Below are 15,537 nucleotides of genomic sequence, written 5' to 3'. Positions count from 1 at the left end.
GAAAAAAATGTTTGTTTTCTCTGCATGTCAGCGCGTTTGTTGTGGGGTGAAGGCATGGCCGGTGTGTGTTATTGAAAAAAAGGTTCCTCTTTGTGATACCCTGCTTTGCAGGGCTTCAGCGTAGGTAGTTTTGCGGTATTTCTGCATCCGTTTCCCAGCATCTCTGTCTTCCTCTTTTCTCACCGCCGGCCTGATGCATCTGCTTTTTTTTTTTTTTTTTTGTTTTTTTGATGTCGCCTTTCCCTCTGGGCTTTAGCGGGGATGGGGGAGGGGCGGTTAACGGACAAGAGGCGCCGTTTTGAAACTGTTTACCTATCTGCGGGCATCGCCGGAATATTTCAAACCGGCCAATCAGAGGCAGGCCTTTTGCAAACACGGCGAGCCAGGCCACGCCCCGCGGGACGATCGAACGTAGGTGTCAGCGTTCGGCGGACGATCCGATCCGCAAGGAGGAAGGCGGTCCGGCATTTCCCCGCCCGTCATATTTTAAAGGTGACGACCGGCCTCTCCCGCCCTCTCCCTGCGGAGGGACGCTGATCGGGCCTTGAGTCATTGCAGCTCCAACATTCCTCTGTGATTATAGCGCTGCCTTCCAAGCTGCATTCTTCACTCCTGCGCTCTGAAAATCCAATTCTCAGCTCCTCGCACCCTTTTTTTTTTTTTTTTTTTCTCCCCCGTCCTTCTCTTTCTCTCTCCACCCCCCCCCCTCGCCGCCACCGCCTTTTTTTTTTTTTTTTTTTTTTTTTTCTCGAAGATGTTTTCCATGCTGATCCAAGTCAAACATCTGGGTCAGCTTATATCTCGCCTAGTGGAACAAGACTTGCAGGATATTGTTGGCAGGATGTGAGCTGGAGCAGTTTACTCTGTGGGAATCCCCAACACACACACACACACACACACCCTGTATGTTTGCTGACATTGTTGTTTCCCCCTGCGCCATTCACCCCGATGAGCAGCGATTCGCGCTTGACACGTCCCCGAAAATACTGGCGGGGGGAACTTTGAGAGGGCGAAGCAAACAGACGACACCAGACGGTTATACGCCACGTTTATTTTATTTTTTTCTCCTGGAATGCGCGGGCCTTTACCAAAAGGGATTATAAAATAGGCGCGAGAAAAGGAAGGGGAGCACAGATACATACAATAATACCATAAACAGTAACTGGATATATGTTCACGAATTATTCACGTTCGAGGAGCTTCCTTTTCTTTCGGCGCCGGAAAAATGCGACCCCGGGAAAAACGGTTGCAAACCCGACGTTGTCCGGCGAAACCCCGCCCCCTCGGCCCTGCAGCCGCATATGTTGTAGTGTTTAAACCTTGTGTAAGACCCAAAAAAAAAAAAAAAAAAAAAAAAAAAGCAGTCTCTCCTCATCTTGTCTAACCCCTCCCCCCGCTCCCCGCCGCCGCCGCCGCCGCCGCCTCAATCTTTCTTCTGCGCCGAGCCGTCGTCTTTGGGCTTGTCGTCCGCCTTGAACTCCAGGAAGAAGTCGTTGCACGCCACCGTCAGGGCGCCCATCAGGATGATGAACTCGGTGAAATCCACCTCGCCGTCGTTGTTGGCGTCCAGGTCGTTCATCACCTTCTCCACCGCCTCGTTATCTCGGGAGTTCTATCGGCGGCGGGGTTAAAAATGTTATCGCCCGCGAACGGGCCTGTCTGCGCTTGCGAGGCGGAGTGTACGAGCGCATACCTTCGCTTGTGTGTCAAAGCGTTTGCGCATAGTTGCCGTGGCCTAAAGTGTGTTTGCGCGGCCGTCACTCACCCCCAGGTAACTTCCCAGCTCCTCCAGCAGCATCTCCTTCAGCTCGCCGCGGCTCAGCGTGTACTTATCCCCCTCCTTCCCAGAATACTTGTGGAAGGTCTTGATGAGCATCTGCATGGCGCTCTCCAGGTTGGAGCTCGGCTCCTTGGACATGCTGAGTAAACAAACAAAAACAAAAAAAAAGAAGGGGGTCAGAGGCCGCCGCCGAGCGCTCGCTCCGCCGCCCCGCCGTCCGGCTGCATGCGCGTTAGCATGGCAGACGAAAAAAAAGGGGGGCGAAGCCACCGAAAGAGGGGAGATGTTCGGACAGGCAGATGGAAGCTAAGCGGAGGTGTTGTTTGGAGATATGTTCTTGTGTGTGTGTGTGTGTGTGTGTGTGTGACCTTACTGCTTGAATCATGTCAGAGGAGGGTTTTGGGGGAGGAAAGATGGAAGCGGCTTTTTTTTGGGGGGAAGCATTCAAACAGTCTTACACACATTGTGTCTGGCATCTGGGAGCTCCTGGAGGGCTGGCGAGGGGCGACTGCGAGCACACAGACAGAGAAAGGTCACCGTCAACGGACCAGAAGAAACACACATTTCCCCGTCACCTCGGAAAAAAAAAAAAAAAAAAAAAAAGGGCTCCCCTTCTGCTCGTGATCGAGCGTCTAATCACTCAGGATGGAAACCAGAAGTGAAACACAAACCTGGTCCGGTGACGGCATTGAGAAGCTAAGTGGACGCGTAACCCGAGGTGGCCGGTGAGGCGAAGCTCCGCCCCCGGCGGGTCCGCTCCCGCGACGCCACCTTTTACCGTGTGAATACACACCTCGCTGGCATTCACGCCGTCTTTCCTTTTTTCTTTTTTTTTTTTTTTTTTTTTTTTTCTTTCACCGTTAACCACCGAACCGAGACGGGTCGAGGGGTCGCGGCCGAGCGTCGCTGAACAGTAAGACGCTCCCGAGACCCGATCCCGTCGGTAACGCAATACATATCCACCAATCGATCGATCCTCCCGGTCGCCGCGGTCACTGCGGAAAATTGACTTATTCGGTGATTAAAAAAAAAACAAAACAAAAAACAGGTTTTATCACAAATTGAAAACAGTTTCGACAGGACGGAGGTGTTCTGACCTACCTGAGCGATGAAGGAGGGCCTCCTTTGTCTGCGGAGAGATGGCGGGGGGGGAGAGCCGAGCCAGAGGTGGACGAGGAGAGGGTTCGCAGCGGGTTTAAATATGGCCTGTCCTCCCCCTTCCGCCCCCTTCCCCCCCCACCCCCTTAAAAAACTCCTTCACCTGCTCATCTTCTCCTCTGTCCATCCCCCCCATCCCATCTCTGTTTGCAGGTGCTTCCTCCCTCCTCCTCCTCCTCCTCCTCCTCCTCCGTCCGTCACATCTCAACACACACACAAAGCTCCGTCCAGTGTTTCGGTGCACGGTTGTGTGCAAAAACCTTTCATTTTCAGCCTCACACACACACACACATGCCGGTCCGTTGTGTGTTGGTACGTCGCTTCGTCACGGTGCGCTGGCCTCTGGGGTGACCTTTCCCTGTCACCGGCTGGTGACACGCTTATTGTGCCGCCGTTTTCCTTTGTGCTACTGAACTCCCCTGTTCGCCATGATTCGTTTTTTTCATCCCGCCGCCCCACAGATTACATTTCCCTCTCTTATTGTTATTATTATTGTTATTATCACCGGACTGGTTTTGCATGAACGTATTGCGTGTCTGCCGCGGTTCGGTGATGGGACAAGAAATGGACTTTGGAGGAAGGTTCAAACCCAAAAACTCAGCAATTTCCCAAGCAAAAAAAATCTAAAAATAAAATATAATGAAATTTAAAAAAATGAAACAAAATAAAATCAAAAGACATTTAAAATTTTTTTTAATAAAAAAGTAAATAAAATGAAACAAAATAAAATAAAATGAATTTAAAAAAAATTGAATTCAATTAAATTAAAATAAAACAAAACAAAATAAAATAAAATCCATAATCTATTTCATTCACCTTTTTATATTTTTCGTTCTTTTCGGGTTATTCAACCAGTTCAGGTTCGGTCACAGGGGCGCCGATCTCGTCTGGAGCCGCCGCCTCGACTCGGACACGCCCGATTCACGTCATCTTGCCTCACCTGGGTAAATACACCAATCAGACACACACACACACTCACACATACACTCACGCAAACACACTCAGGAGGAAGTTGTCACAGTTTTTATTCAGTATCAACGATTACACATTACATGGATTAAACACAATTGTACAGCTGTTGCATGGGGGAGGGAGGCTGAGATATGAACTTGAGTTTGCGAGGGTGGACTGAAAAGCAACTGAACACACACACACACACACACACACACACACGCACACACACTTTCAAGCCCTTTTGCAGGACACCATGGATTAATGCACAGTATTAAAAAAACAACAAAAAAACAGCACAATATCCAGGGAATTTCGCATAACAATCGCAAACAGTTTGACCCGGCCGGCCTTGGAAGGCCCATCCGCGCGCCGGCCGCGTCCACGTATCGTATCGACCGGGAGGGTCCGTTATCTTAATCTGCGAGAATGAATGAGATGTATTGTTTGGCGATAAAAAATAAAAAAAAAATTAAAAAAACCCCGGCTGCAAACACTCCCTGCTGCAAATCTTCCAACATCTACGCGGGGTCAGACACGGGCGGGGTCGGCGCCTCGGGACGATCCCGGCTCTTGGAAGGAGAAACCGAGCTCTCTGTGTCCACCTGCTACTCCCGATGGGCTAAGAGATCTCCAGAGCCGCTGAGGTATGTCAGCTGTAAATCCAGGAATCCGTGGGTCGTGCAACACGCCCGGAAAACGAACGATCGCGGATCCGGTTTCGTCTCGTTGTCATTTTTTTTTTTTTTTTTTTTTTTTTGCCTCCCTTTTGTTTTTCCATAACACAAAGGTTTTAAAACGATTAGCGAGACGCGGATTGAAGCGATACGAGAGCGCGCGGCGGGTCTAAATCGAGACAGGAATTAATGAAAATATACGTATATTTTCTTAGGCCTATGTAGTGAGTGGTAGATGGTGAATATGCTACCGCTAGTTAGAAAAAGTACCTTGACGAGAATTATTCGGCTATATAAAAAGTATACAGGTTTTTAATACAACTGATATATTTGATCTGCAGACGGCCCGTTTTGGACGCTAGCCACCGGTCCTGGGGGGGGGGGGGGACGCGGTTCGGCGAGTACAAAAAGGGCGAGCAGACTGTGTAAATGAGCGTATTTACAATGGGAGTGCTGCGGCGAGGCCGGGCGATCACATGACTCGGGGTTTTGTTTGCCCGGGCCGTTACGCCGCAGAGCACCTCGGAGCGCCAGGTGCGACGCTGAGGAAAGAGCCCCGGAAAAAAAAGAAGAAAAAAAAAAGTGTCTTTCGGCGCGGCGCAGCTGGCCTGAAACGGGGGGAGGATTTGCAACGCGAGCCATTTTCACATGGCTGCATTATTGATGGCGAGACAATTTACACGTCATTAAATTGTAATTAACAAATTGCGTATATAACGTGACACGGGACCACGTCTTCAAGTGATCTCCATAGTGGTCCGAGCGAGGGTTGGTTAGTTCATTATACAATGTTAGCGAAAGGCCGCGGTGAGCTTTAAATAAAGGCTATAGTAAAGGGTAATACAAGAACAGCTAGTGTTTGTTAGCATGCAGTGTCTTTTTGTATTAAAAGCTCGCACCACAGGTTCCTATCAAAGGCTCAGTATTCGTTGTTTAGAAAAAAATAAAAAAGACCGACGCCCCGTCCGATGGGATGGGAAGGGACACGGGAGGTGGGGGGGGGATTACTTTCATGCAATTGTTAGCGTCCCCGGCTGCGGAAGCCATCAAACGGCTAATCCCGTATAGTCTCCGAACGGCGGGCGCCGGGGGATCCGATTGCAGGTGAGATGGGGTCATCGGACGCTACGAAGGCGCGGACGACGAGCGACGGCCCGAAGGAGGATTTCTGCCGTAAATCACACGAAAAGAACATTTGCAAACGGGACGATTTCCTTTCCTAGCATTCGATCGCGCCAACTCCCCTCCCTTCCTCCCCCCTTCGACCGCAAAGGGTCGCCCGGTGTGGATTCCCTCCTCGACCCTTAATTATTTAACCCAGGTTTCGCACCTGATCTCCGCGGCGGGTCTCCGGCCGGAAGTGAAGTAACGCAAAAAAAAAAAATTCCCGCAGCAAAACAATTTCGTTTATTGTCGTGCCAAAAATCTGCACCAAAGCATTGTGAGTGGTAGGAAGGGAGAGAGAGAGAGAGGATAAAAAAAAAATAAGCGTAATTTGTTTTAATGTGGATTTTCATGCAGTTATTGATCAACATTTGTCTAAAAAGACAAGGATGTGATGTGGTGAGGAAAAACACAGGAAGAAGATGGGTGGGGTTCAGTGTTATCTTGCAGGGCTGCATGCATGTGACGCGGGGGGGGGGCGTGAGACGGCGTGGGACGCTCGCTGTTTGCGGAGGAAGTGGTTGTACATGAAGGTTTCTACCGTGGACCTGTCGTGTTTTTTTTTTTTTTTGATTTTCCTGATATTTTTGCGTGTAGAAGTGGTGGCGGCGGGGTGGTGTTAGCGTAGCGACGGATTGTCCCCTAAGAGCCTTCCTCCTCTGTCTTCTTCTCGCCGTCTTCCTCCACATCTGGAGCCTCTGCGGTCCCCTCCGCTTTTTCTGTTTCCTCCACCTTCGCCGCTTCCTCTTCTACTTCAACGACAGGCACAGCCGCTTCTGCGACCGCCGCCGCCGCCGCCGCCGCCGCCGCCACCTCCTCCGCTTTGGGCGCCTCGGGCTGCGTCTCCTCCTCAGCCTTCGCTTCCAGCTTCACTTCCACCATCCCGGACGCGTTGGCCTCCACCTTGACCTCCGGCGCCGCCTCCGCCTTGTCCTCCTCCGCCTCCGGCTTGATCTCCGCCGCCGCCGCCGTGACCGCCGCCTCCGGTACCTCCTCCTCTTTAGCGCTCTGCGCCACCTGTCCGGAGGCGGCGTTCTGGGCCGGCTCGTCCTTCTTGGAGCCGCGCTGCTCGCTGAGCGTGACGGCCAGGTAGCCCACCAGCTTCATGTACTCCTCGAAGCCCACCTTGCCGTCCTGGTTGGAGTCCAGCCCCTGGCCCATGTTGTTGACCTCCTCGTTGCTCTCCGTGCCCTGAGGAGCCACACGGAGACAATTAGCAGGGCGGCGGCGGCGGCGTAACCCGAGGCCGACTCTCGCCGGTGAAATCGCCGTACGTGACGAGCAAAAGGACCCTCCGACGGCGGCTCCGTTTACATCATAACGCCGCCGATGTCATTCTACCGTATCGGATCCGTTTTCCTACTACGAGAGAGAAAACCGGAGGAGCGGCCGCTGACCGTCAGGATGTTGCTGAGCTGGGACTTGACCAGGCTCTGGAACTCCTTCTTCCCCAGACCCTCCTTGCCTTTGCTGGACTTCAGAAAGACCTTCACCACGGTCTGGATGGCGGCCTCCATGACTCCGCTCTCTGCCGGAGAGAAAAAGACGAGGATCACATTCAGTGGAAAATAAAAGAGAGGATCTCCTGGTGTCAGCCCGGCGAAGGACGCGGGTTCAGGTGTTTGGGGGGGGGGGGGCGGTGACGTGAGACAGTGATTGAGACGTACAATGGAAGTTCTGATCTTTGATAGGTCACCTGATCCGGTCCGGAGAGCGCCGGCTCGGGTTTCCGCCGGCACGGCCCGCTACCCGTCTGTCGCTTCGTTTTCATTCGGACGTCGAAAAGCCCGTCGCCGTCGAGGGCCTCCGCCGGCCGTGAAGCGAACAAACATGGCGGCGCCCCGAGGCCGACGGAACCAGGTGTGTAAATTACCGGAGCGCGGTGCCTCCGACCCCCCCCACCCCGCCGCCACCGGACACCCGCTGTGCCCGTGACGTGACGCCCGTTCACGTCCACTATGTCACGCCGTGTTTGACCCCGTGACCCCGGGAGTGACAGCAGGACGGTGCACGCCGGAAGTGAGGTTAAGATACACATACCTACATCCGATGGGTGACCGCCCCCGCCCCCCCCCCCCCCCTTCCCCCTCCCTGCACGCCGGCTTGACGTGTCTGGTGCACATGCATGAGCCTGAATTATTCACGGACGCCGCGTGCCCTCGTTCCACGGCTGGCGTCACACGGCGGCACACGTCACCGTGTCCGGGGGAGGGGAGTCGCGCGGGTGGGGGAGCAAACTAATCCGGGTTATTTGTCTCAACACCCCCAACACACACACACACTCCCCACCCCACTCTCCCACCCACATCCACGCAAAAAAAAAGCCTCAGAAATAATTAACCACGCAGGACTACAACCGGAGGTTTCTCGTTTCCCGGTGCCGAACGTGATCCGTTGCGCGCGTACCATCAAATATTAACGGAGGAACAAGTTCGGACGTAAAGTGCATGTGTGTGTGTGTGTGTGTGTGTGTGTGTGTGTGTGTGTGCGTGAGGACACCCCCTCCCGCACACACCCCACCCATAAAACCCCGTCGCAACCGGGCTGCGCCTTTACGCGCGACCTGACGCGCCACATCCTCCGTTTCTTGGTTCCCGAACCCAAACCGGAACTTCCCCCCCCGGAACCGGATCGACACCCCGAGAAAACTACGAGCCTATCCCGAACCCCCACCCCCCCACCCACGGCCCCTGAGTAATAACTACTTTATTACCGGGTTATTACACAGTTATTACACAAAAAGAGGAAGTTCGGTTTTTATATGTTTCACCGGCGGGAAGAGAAAGAAAGAGTTAGAGAGAAGGAGAGAGGGAGGGAGGAGGTGGAGGAGGAGGGGGGACGTCGAAACGTGGCAGAACTGGAGTGGAAACCTGTGGAGGAGAAGAAAAGAAGTGGAAGGAGGAGAGAAAGACGCGCTGAACTCACCGGTCCGCGTCTGCGTGGTTTCGAGGGACGCGTGGAAGAATGTGCACGGACGAAAGCCCACTCTCTCTCCCTCTCTCTCTCTCTCCCGACCGTCCGCTTAGAAGTTGACAAACTCGAAAGACCAAGACGCCTCTTCCGTGATTTGTTTCCCTCTCTCTCTCTCTGTCTCTCTCTCTTTTCTTCCTTAAAACTCCCGCCCACTCCCACCCCTGACAAGTCAAAAGGGCGTGTACCTGGAAGAGCGTAGCGCAGCGGAGGGAGGGAAGGAGGGAAGGAGGGAAGGAAGGAAGGAAGGAAGGAAGGAAGGAAGGAAGGAAGGAAGGAAGGAAGGAAGTGTTGCATGCGTGATTGATGATGAGTCAGTGTGTCGGTGTTGCCGGTTATATTTTCGGCTTTGACAGACATTAGCCACATTACCGGCGTCCAACCTCTTTGCCGCCGACACAGCACTGAACTAATGCTGTGACCGCGTCTCGGCAAACTAATCACAGTTTTCCTTATTTACAAAACCAGTATAGCAATTTCTCCCATTACCCCTTCGCACACGTACATTTACACATATTCCAAACCGACACTCGGCTCCAACACACAGTAGTCCCGCCACGAAGCTACAGTTAGCTTAGTGGCTAGCGATCGCATGCTATTAGCACTACCCAAGCTACTGTCGACCTCAACCCTACAAGTTAAACGGCCATTCACTGACTTCACCGGTACTCTTTCGCTCGTTTCTACCTATTTACGTGTCGTTACAACTCTTTACCTGTAACACAGACATTAGCCACATTACCGGCGTCCAACCTCTTTGCCGCCGACACTAATGCTAATGCTAATGCTGTGACCGGCAAGCTAATCACAGTTGGTTTCACGCCACCCTGTGGTGGAATGTGGTACTGCATACTTACGAACAGTGAGTGAGAGGAAAGGTGCAAGTTGCTAACTCAGGAAATAAAATAAATTAAATATAAAAAAAAAGGGAGGGGGATGTCTGGTCTTTGCACTCTCAAAGACGGAAGGAAGGAAGGAAGGAAGGAAGGAGAAGAAGGTGTCATAACACGTATTTAGGGTTTATGGCGGAGATTTTCTTTGGCTTCGCCCTGCGTGGGGTTTTTAGAGGAATGAAGGGGGGAGTAAGAGAGGAGGGAAGAAGGGAGTATAAGGGGGGAAGTGGGGAAGGAGGTGAGGGAAGGATTTGAGGAACAGAGGGAAGGAAACGATGGGGATATAGGAAGGAAGGAGAGGAAAGAAGGGGAAGGGAATATAGGACGGAAGGAGAGAGGAGGGAAGGAGACGAATGGAAGAAGGGAGTATAGGAGGGAAGTGGGGAAGGATGTGAGGAAAGGAGGGGAGGAAAAGAGGGGGATATAGGAGGGAAGGAGAGGAGAAAAGGAGGTTAGGAGGAATATATGAGGAAAGGAGGGAAGATGATGAGGAAGGAGGTGAGGGAAGGAAAGGAATGGAGGAATGAAGGGGAGAGGAGGAGAGGAGGGAAGGAGACAAATGGAAGAAGGGAGTATAGGGGGGAAGTGGGGAAGGATTAGAGGAAAGGAGGGAAGGAAAAGAGGGGGATATAGGAAGGAAGGAGAGGAAAGAAGGGGAAAGGAATATAGGACAGAAGGAGAGAAGGGGAGAGGAGGGAAGCAGACGAATGGAAGAAGGGAGTATAGGAGGGAAGGATTTGAGGAAAGGAGGGAAGGAAAAGAGGGGGATATAGGAAGGAAGGTGAGGAGAAAGGAGGGGGAATATATGAGGAAAGGAGGGAAGATGATGAGGAAGGAGGTGAGAGAAGGGGGGAAGGAGAAGAGGGGGATATCGGAGGGAAGGAAAGGATAGAATGGGACGGAGGGAGAGGAATGCAGAAGGGAAAGAGAGGAGAAAGGAGAGGAAAGGAGGAAGGAGGGAAGGGCAATATAAGAGGGAAGACGAATGGAGGAAGGGAGTACAGGAGGGAAGGGGGGATTGAAGGGGAGTGGAGAAGGAAAGGAGAGAAGAGGAGGAAAAAAGGAGATGAGGAAAGGAGGGTAGGAGAGGAAAGAAAGGGAGGGAGAAGAGGAGAAAAGGAGGTTGGGAAGGAGGGGAGGAAAGGAGAGGAATGGAGGAACGAAGGGGAAGGAGGGGAGGGGAATATAGGAGGGAAGGAGAGGAATGAAGGAAGGATGGGAGGGAAGGAATGGTGGAAAAGAGGGGAAAGAGGGGAATACAGAAGGGAAGGAGAAGAGGAAAGGAGATGAAGGAGAGGAAAAAAGAAAGGAGGAAAGGAGGCAGGGAGGAAAGGGGGAGGAGGGGAGGAAAGGAAGGGAGGGAAGGAGAGGAGGGGACTCTGCACACACACACACACACACACACACACACACACACACACACACACACACACACACACACACACACACACACACACACACACGTACACACATTCATTGGACAATACGAATGTAGATCACGTGTTCAAGCGCTTTGTGGCTGCATCACACACACACACACACACACACACACACACACACACACACACACACACACACACACGTACACACATTCATTGGACAATATGAATGTAGATCACGTGTTCAAGCGCTTTGTGGCTGCATCACACACACACACACACACACACACACACACACACACACACACACACACACACACACACACACACACACACACACAGACGCACGCACGCACACACGCACACGCACACACACTCGCACATATTTTGACTCATTTTCACTTTGACTCATGAACATACACATATGTGTGTGTAATCGTGCGTCTAGTCGAAAGTCTCAACCCGTTGCGCAACGTAAAGACAGATAAATAAAGCCGGAGGCCCTCTGGCTTCAGGCGTGACGTTGCCTAGGCGACAGAGATCGGGCCGAACATCCCAGAATACTTCCAGCGTGATTTGTGCCATTGGGCAGATCAGAGGCGGCTGTGGAGGTGGAAGAAGAACAGGAGGCAGGAGATGTTGGCGGCTGAAGGCTCCACACCAGGACACCTTTATTTTGAAGCTGAACACACACACACACACACACACACACACACACACACACACACGCACTGCTGGGCCGGCCGGTAGGAGTTGGTGGCTACGGGCCCAGGCCGGCCTTCTTGCCTGCAAGGCTTCCAATCAGCTGCCAGAACTCGGAGAACGTCAGCTCGCCGTCATTGTTTTCGTCCAGGGAGGCCATCAGCGCCTCGATAGCAGCGGGGTCGCCGGCGGCCTGGACACACACACACACACACACACACACACACACACACACAAGCGTGTGAATCACGAGCTGCCACCTGTTGGTTGTTGATGCTAACAGGACGCAGGAAAAAGCTCCTTTGTAAACAAACTCGCAAAAAGCAGTTTCAGAGTAAATGGATATTAAAGCTTCGATTGTAGCACGTCAGCTATTAGCATGTAGCACTTAGCTACAAGTAGCTCACTGGTTAGCTACAAGCTAACCGCTACATGCTAACATGAATGAATGAATGAATGAATGAATGAATGTGCATCGGCGATGGTTCCAGAGGGAAGGATCGGATCTATTTTATATAAACTTCCTGGTTTCCCTCGAAAGCATCAAACTTTTGATGATGTGAATAAATCTTGCTGTTTTAAGAGGCAACAGAAAAGCGTTTTCTTTTTTATTTTAGCTCTTCCTCTTGTCGGCTTTAAAACAAAAACAAAACATCAGGATATCTCCGAAGTACATCTGAGTGCAAGATAAGGAGGATGGAAGATGAATGAATGAATTCGTAGAATCCAACTTGGCTTAAAATTGCATCACAAAACTGGAGCAGCTGTTGCAACACACGTGAGTGATGCAGGAATCTACCAAACTACTGTGTGTGTGTGTGTGTGTGTGTGTGTGTGTGTGTGAGGATATTCAGGTCAGGAAAATTTAGTAGCTAAACGCCTTTTCTCCCTGGAAGTGCACGAGACGCCGTGAAAAGGCATCCGCTTGCGTTGGAGGGCGTGCACGAGCCGCGGCTGCAGGTTCGACGTGCAGAAGGGGGATTTAGAGAAAATGTAGCATGCTCGCAAAGCGTTTTCTAACGCCTGCTGCTCAGATCCAGCGCAGTGAGCGCTCTGCAAATGAATTCGATATGTGACATTTTTGTCTGTCTCATTTTGCTGTGTAACTCCTTGAGTGACAGGTGTCCAGCCAATCATACGATACGATGCAATTACGCTCCGCAGCCAATCACCGCATTGCTCATACAAAGTATATGACAATAATAACAGTGTGGCGGAGTTAAGTTACTTGTTACTTAGACACTTTAAAGTTTTATTTGTATTATTTTTTGTATTTATTTGTATAGTTTTATTTGCATTTCTTATTCTCCCCCTTTTTTATACTGTTTATACAATTTCCTACTATTATTTATTATTGTTATGTTTTACTTGAAACTCTGGCACAACGATTTCCTTCGGGATAAATAAAGTTGTTCTTATTCTTATATTATTATTTGTATTTATTTGTATAGTTTATTTGTATTTCTTATTCTCCCCCCCCTTTTTTATACTGTTTATACAATGTCCAACTATTATCTATTATTGTTACAACGATTTCCCTCGGAATAAATAAAGTTGTTCTTATTCTTATTCTTAAGAGACGCTAATGCTGATATGCTAACCCCTTATCATGGCGAAACGAGCAGGCAGTGAATGTGATGTCAACTCACCAAACCAAAGGAAAAAAGAATTGCGGTTCTTTTAAGTTTGTAATGGCAAATAGAAGGACAAGTGGTGAAACTGGGTGAGATTTTTTTCTTTTTCGAGTGAGAAAGGTTTGCTCTGCAAAACACGCAGTGAAGCTAAAGTCGTTTTTTTCTGATGGAAAAATATGGACTAAATGGAAGTGATGATCCCAGGTGTGATACTAGTGTGTGGCCACAGCGCGCACATCTAATGTTGCTTACAGTGGTCTGGTTGTCTGTATGCCCGGACATATGAAAAATTAGAGGGAACAGTGCGCAGAAAGCACTTTGGAAAAGCACAAGTGGATGTGAACTGGTAGCATGCACTGAGGTTCATGGCTGCCGAGGCACTGACTTCAGCACAATCACATTTACAAACATGTGTTTTTTGTATTTGTAGCCGAGGAGTCGTAAGAGGACTTCCTTGGAATCATGAGCGCCCCCTACCGTGAGGCAGGAGAACTGCGTGCCTCACTTAGTGGCTCTTTGCAGCCGTTTTATGATCGCTTGGCACAAGAAACTAATAACGTGCATACAGGTATTGACAAAAAACAGTGTACATCTGAAATGTAGTTCATATAGCAAAACATTTAAACTATCTTAATACTGCCAGTAATACGGTTTTAGTGCAGAGCGTGCCAGCAGTCAACCTACGTTGAGGCTCAACAGTCTGCGGCCTCACCGCACGTCTCTCCTCAGTATTTGAACAGAAAATGTGAAAATCCAGCCATTTTGAATTAAAAAAAAAATCGGTGATGTTAAATGAAAAATACCTTTATAGTGTAAATCACTGATCAATATACTGCTCAAAAAAATTCAAAGGAACACTTAAACAACACGATGTAGCTCCAAGCCAATTACCCTTTTGTGAAATCAAACTGTCCACTTTGGAAGCAACAAATTAATTTTGACTTGTTTTAAGGACATTACATCAACAATGGATCAGCCTGTTGTGTGTTTTTCCACTTTCATTTGGAATGTGACTCCAATCCAGACCTTCATGGTTTCATACATTTTATTTCCATTGATCATTTTTCTGTGATTTTGTTGTCAGCACAAAGAATAAGAATATTTCATTCATTCAGATCTACGATGTGTTATTTTAGGGTTCCCTTAATTTTTTTGGAGCAGTGTACCATTGAACTTTTTTTTTTTTCATTTGACATTTTTCAGCAAGTGAGTCACTGCCTCTCCTGCCTCCCCTGACTGCACGTAAACGTCTCACCGTCACTAAAGTGTACATTTTAAAATTTTGAATCGTCAACTCTCGCACCTTGACATAGTTGGGCAGCTGAGCCGTCACCAGGGTGGTGAACTCCTCCCTGCTCAGGGTGCTGGAGGAACCGTCCCTCCCGGCGAAGGTCTTGAACTGCGCGACCAGGGTGTTGATGGCGTCCTCCATGATGTCACACTGAGGCAGGAAACACACGAGGTCAGGACACACACACACACACACACACACACACACACACACACACACACACACACACACACACACACACACACACACACACACACACACACACACAGGGAGGACAAAGTGCATCTTACCTGATGAGATGAGATGATCCCTCTGGTTGCACCACGTCGCCTCCTGACATTTATACCCTACCTGGCCGGGTACCGGTGCAGGGTCAGCGGAAAAAAAAGCCCCCCCGTCTTGGGAGAAATGCCCCCGGACGGGGCAAATTCACGCTGATGGCGCAAACGTCTCCTGTTCTTGTCTGCAGGCCGGGCCAATCCTGCAAATCTCAGCGGTAAATGGTTTATACAAAAACATGACTCCAATAAAGCGGCCTGTGTGTGTGTTTGTATGCGTGTGTGTCGGGTCGTCTCTGCTCCTTCCTGCTTCAACGTGCTTCAAATTAACAATGAAAATCTCAAAGCCCGGCCAACTAGGGAATTATTCAAAAGTAGCCCAGGATGAAAATTGAAATAATTTTAACTCAAATCGAAGGATTTAAACTGAGATGAAGACAAAGCAAGACAGTCATTTTCAAATTTGTAATTGTAACTTGATTGGATGCAATGGAAAGATATGTGACGTCACAGCTCGAGATTCGTACCCGTATCCCATGGAAGGAAAAAAAACAAAAACATTTTATCATACATCATGATAAAATTGATACAAAAATATATATATAAAAAAATGTATAGCGATAAAAAGATAGAGATAAAAGAAATAGGGATATTTTTTTA

The 15,537-nt window shown here is 49.8% G+C and overlaps 3 protein-coding genes across 7 annotated transcripts; all 3 read right to left on the bottom strand.

Annotated features, from left to right (window-relative positions):
* Positions 1–1,416: 1,416 nt before the first annotated feature.
* s100s (S100 calcium binding protein S) lies at positions 1,417–3,922 on the bottom strand. Of its 5 annotated transcripts, none has more exons than XM_086178431.1 (4): positions 3,755–3,919; positions 2,239–2,288; positions 1,766–1,919; positions 1,417–1,612 (listed from the first exon to the last, which is right to left on the bottom strand). In XM_086178431.1, the coding sequence occupies exons 3-4, from the start codon at positions 1,916–1,918 to the stop codon at positions 1,424–1,426; spliced, it is 342 nt and encodes a 113-aa protein (XP_086034557.1). In that variant the 5' UTR covers position 1,919; positions 2,239–2,288; positions 3,755–3,919; the 3' UTR covers positions 1,417–1,423. The 5 variants fall into 5 exon arrangements, with proteins under 5 accessions (XP_086034557.1, XP_086034555.1, XP_086034556.1 ...); XM_086178429.1 differs by having other exon boundaries at positions 2,243–2,288; positions 3,755–3,883; XM_086178430.1 differs by lacking the exon at positions 3,755–3,919 and adding an exon at positions 2,882–2,924 and having other exon boundaries at positions 2,243–2,288.
* Positions 3,923–5,950: 2,028 nt separating this feature from the next.
* Positions 5,951–8,735, bottom strand: s100u (S100 calcium binding protein U). The gene is made up of 3 exons (XM_086178435.1): positions 8,656–8,735; positions 7,128–7,258; positions 5,951–6,921 (listed from the first exon to the last, which is right to left on the bottom strand). Exons 2-3 carry the CDS (start codon positions 7,245–7,247, stop codon positions 6,373–6,375), a joined length of 669 nt encoding a protein of 222 aa, XP_086034561.1. The 5' UTR covers positions 7,248–7,258; positions 8,656–8,735; the 3' UTR covers positions 5,951–6,372.
* Positions 8,736–11,619: 2,884 nt separating this feature from the next.
* s100a11 (S100 calcium binding protein A11) lies at positions 11,620–15,021 on the bottom strand. The gene is made up of 3 exons (XM_086178333.1): positions 14,890–15,021; positions 14,612–14,749; positions 11,620–11,867 (listed from the first exon to the last, which is right to left on the bottom strand). Exons 2-3 carry the CDS (start codon positions 14,738–14,740, stop codon positions 11,733–11,735), a joined length of 264 nt encoding a protein of 87 aa, XP_086034459.1. The 5' UTR covers positions 14,741–14,749; positions 14,890–15,021; the 3' UTR covers positions 11,620–11,732.
* Between the last annotated feature and the right edge of the window lie 516 nt (positions 15,022–15,537).

The sequence above is a fragment of the Fistularia commersonii genome, chromosome 30 (assembly GCF_037954325.1).
Source record: "Fistularia commersonii isolate RoL2024-O1a breed Wild chromosome 30, RoL_Fcom_v1.0, whole genome shotgun sequence".
NCBI classification, from domain to species: domain Eukaryota; kingdom Metazoa; phylum Chordata; class Actinopteri; order Syngnathiformes; family Fistulariidae; genus Fistularia; species Fistularia commersonii.
Note: the sequence above shows the minus strand (reverse complement) of the source record. Positions and strands in the feature narration are given on the sequence as shown.

What these genes read in the sequence shown, in the direction of transcription:
- s100s (XM_086178429.1), bottom strand. An exon ending in AGCTGGGAAGTTACCTGGGG is followed by an intron (nt 1,613 to 1,765) that starts GTGAGTGACGGC and finishes CGCCGCCGATAG; the next exon opens with AACTCCCGAGATAACGAGGC.
- s100u (XM_086178435.1), bottom strand. Translation starts at nt 7,247, where the DNA reads ATGGAGGCCGCCATCCAGACCGTGGTGAAGGTCTTTCTGAAGTCCAGC. An exon ending in AGCTCAGCAACATCCTGACG is followed by an intron (nt 6,922 to 7,127) that starts GTCAGCGGCCGC and finishes GTGGCTCCTCAG; the next exon opens with GGCACGGAGAGCAACGAGGA.
- s100a11 (XM_086178333.1), bottom strand. Translation starts at nt 14,740, where the DNA reads ATGGAGGACGCCATCAACACCCTGGTCGCGCAGTTCAAGACCTTCGCC. An exon ending in AGCTGCCCAACTATGTCAAG is followed by an intron (nt 11,868 to 14,611) that starts GTGCGAGAGTTG and finishes GTGTGTGTCCAG; the next exon opens with GCCGCCGGCGACCCCGCTGC.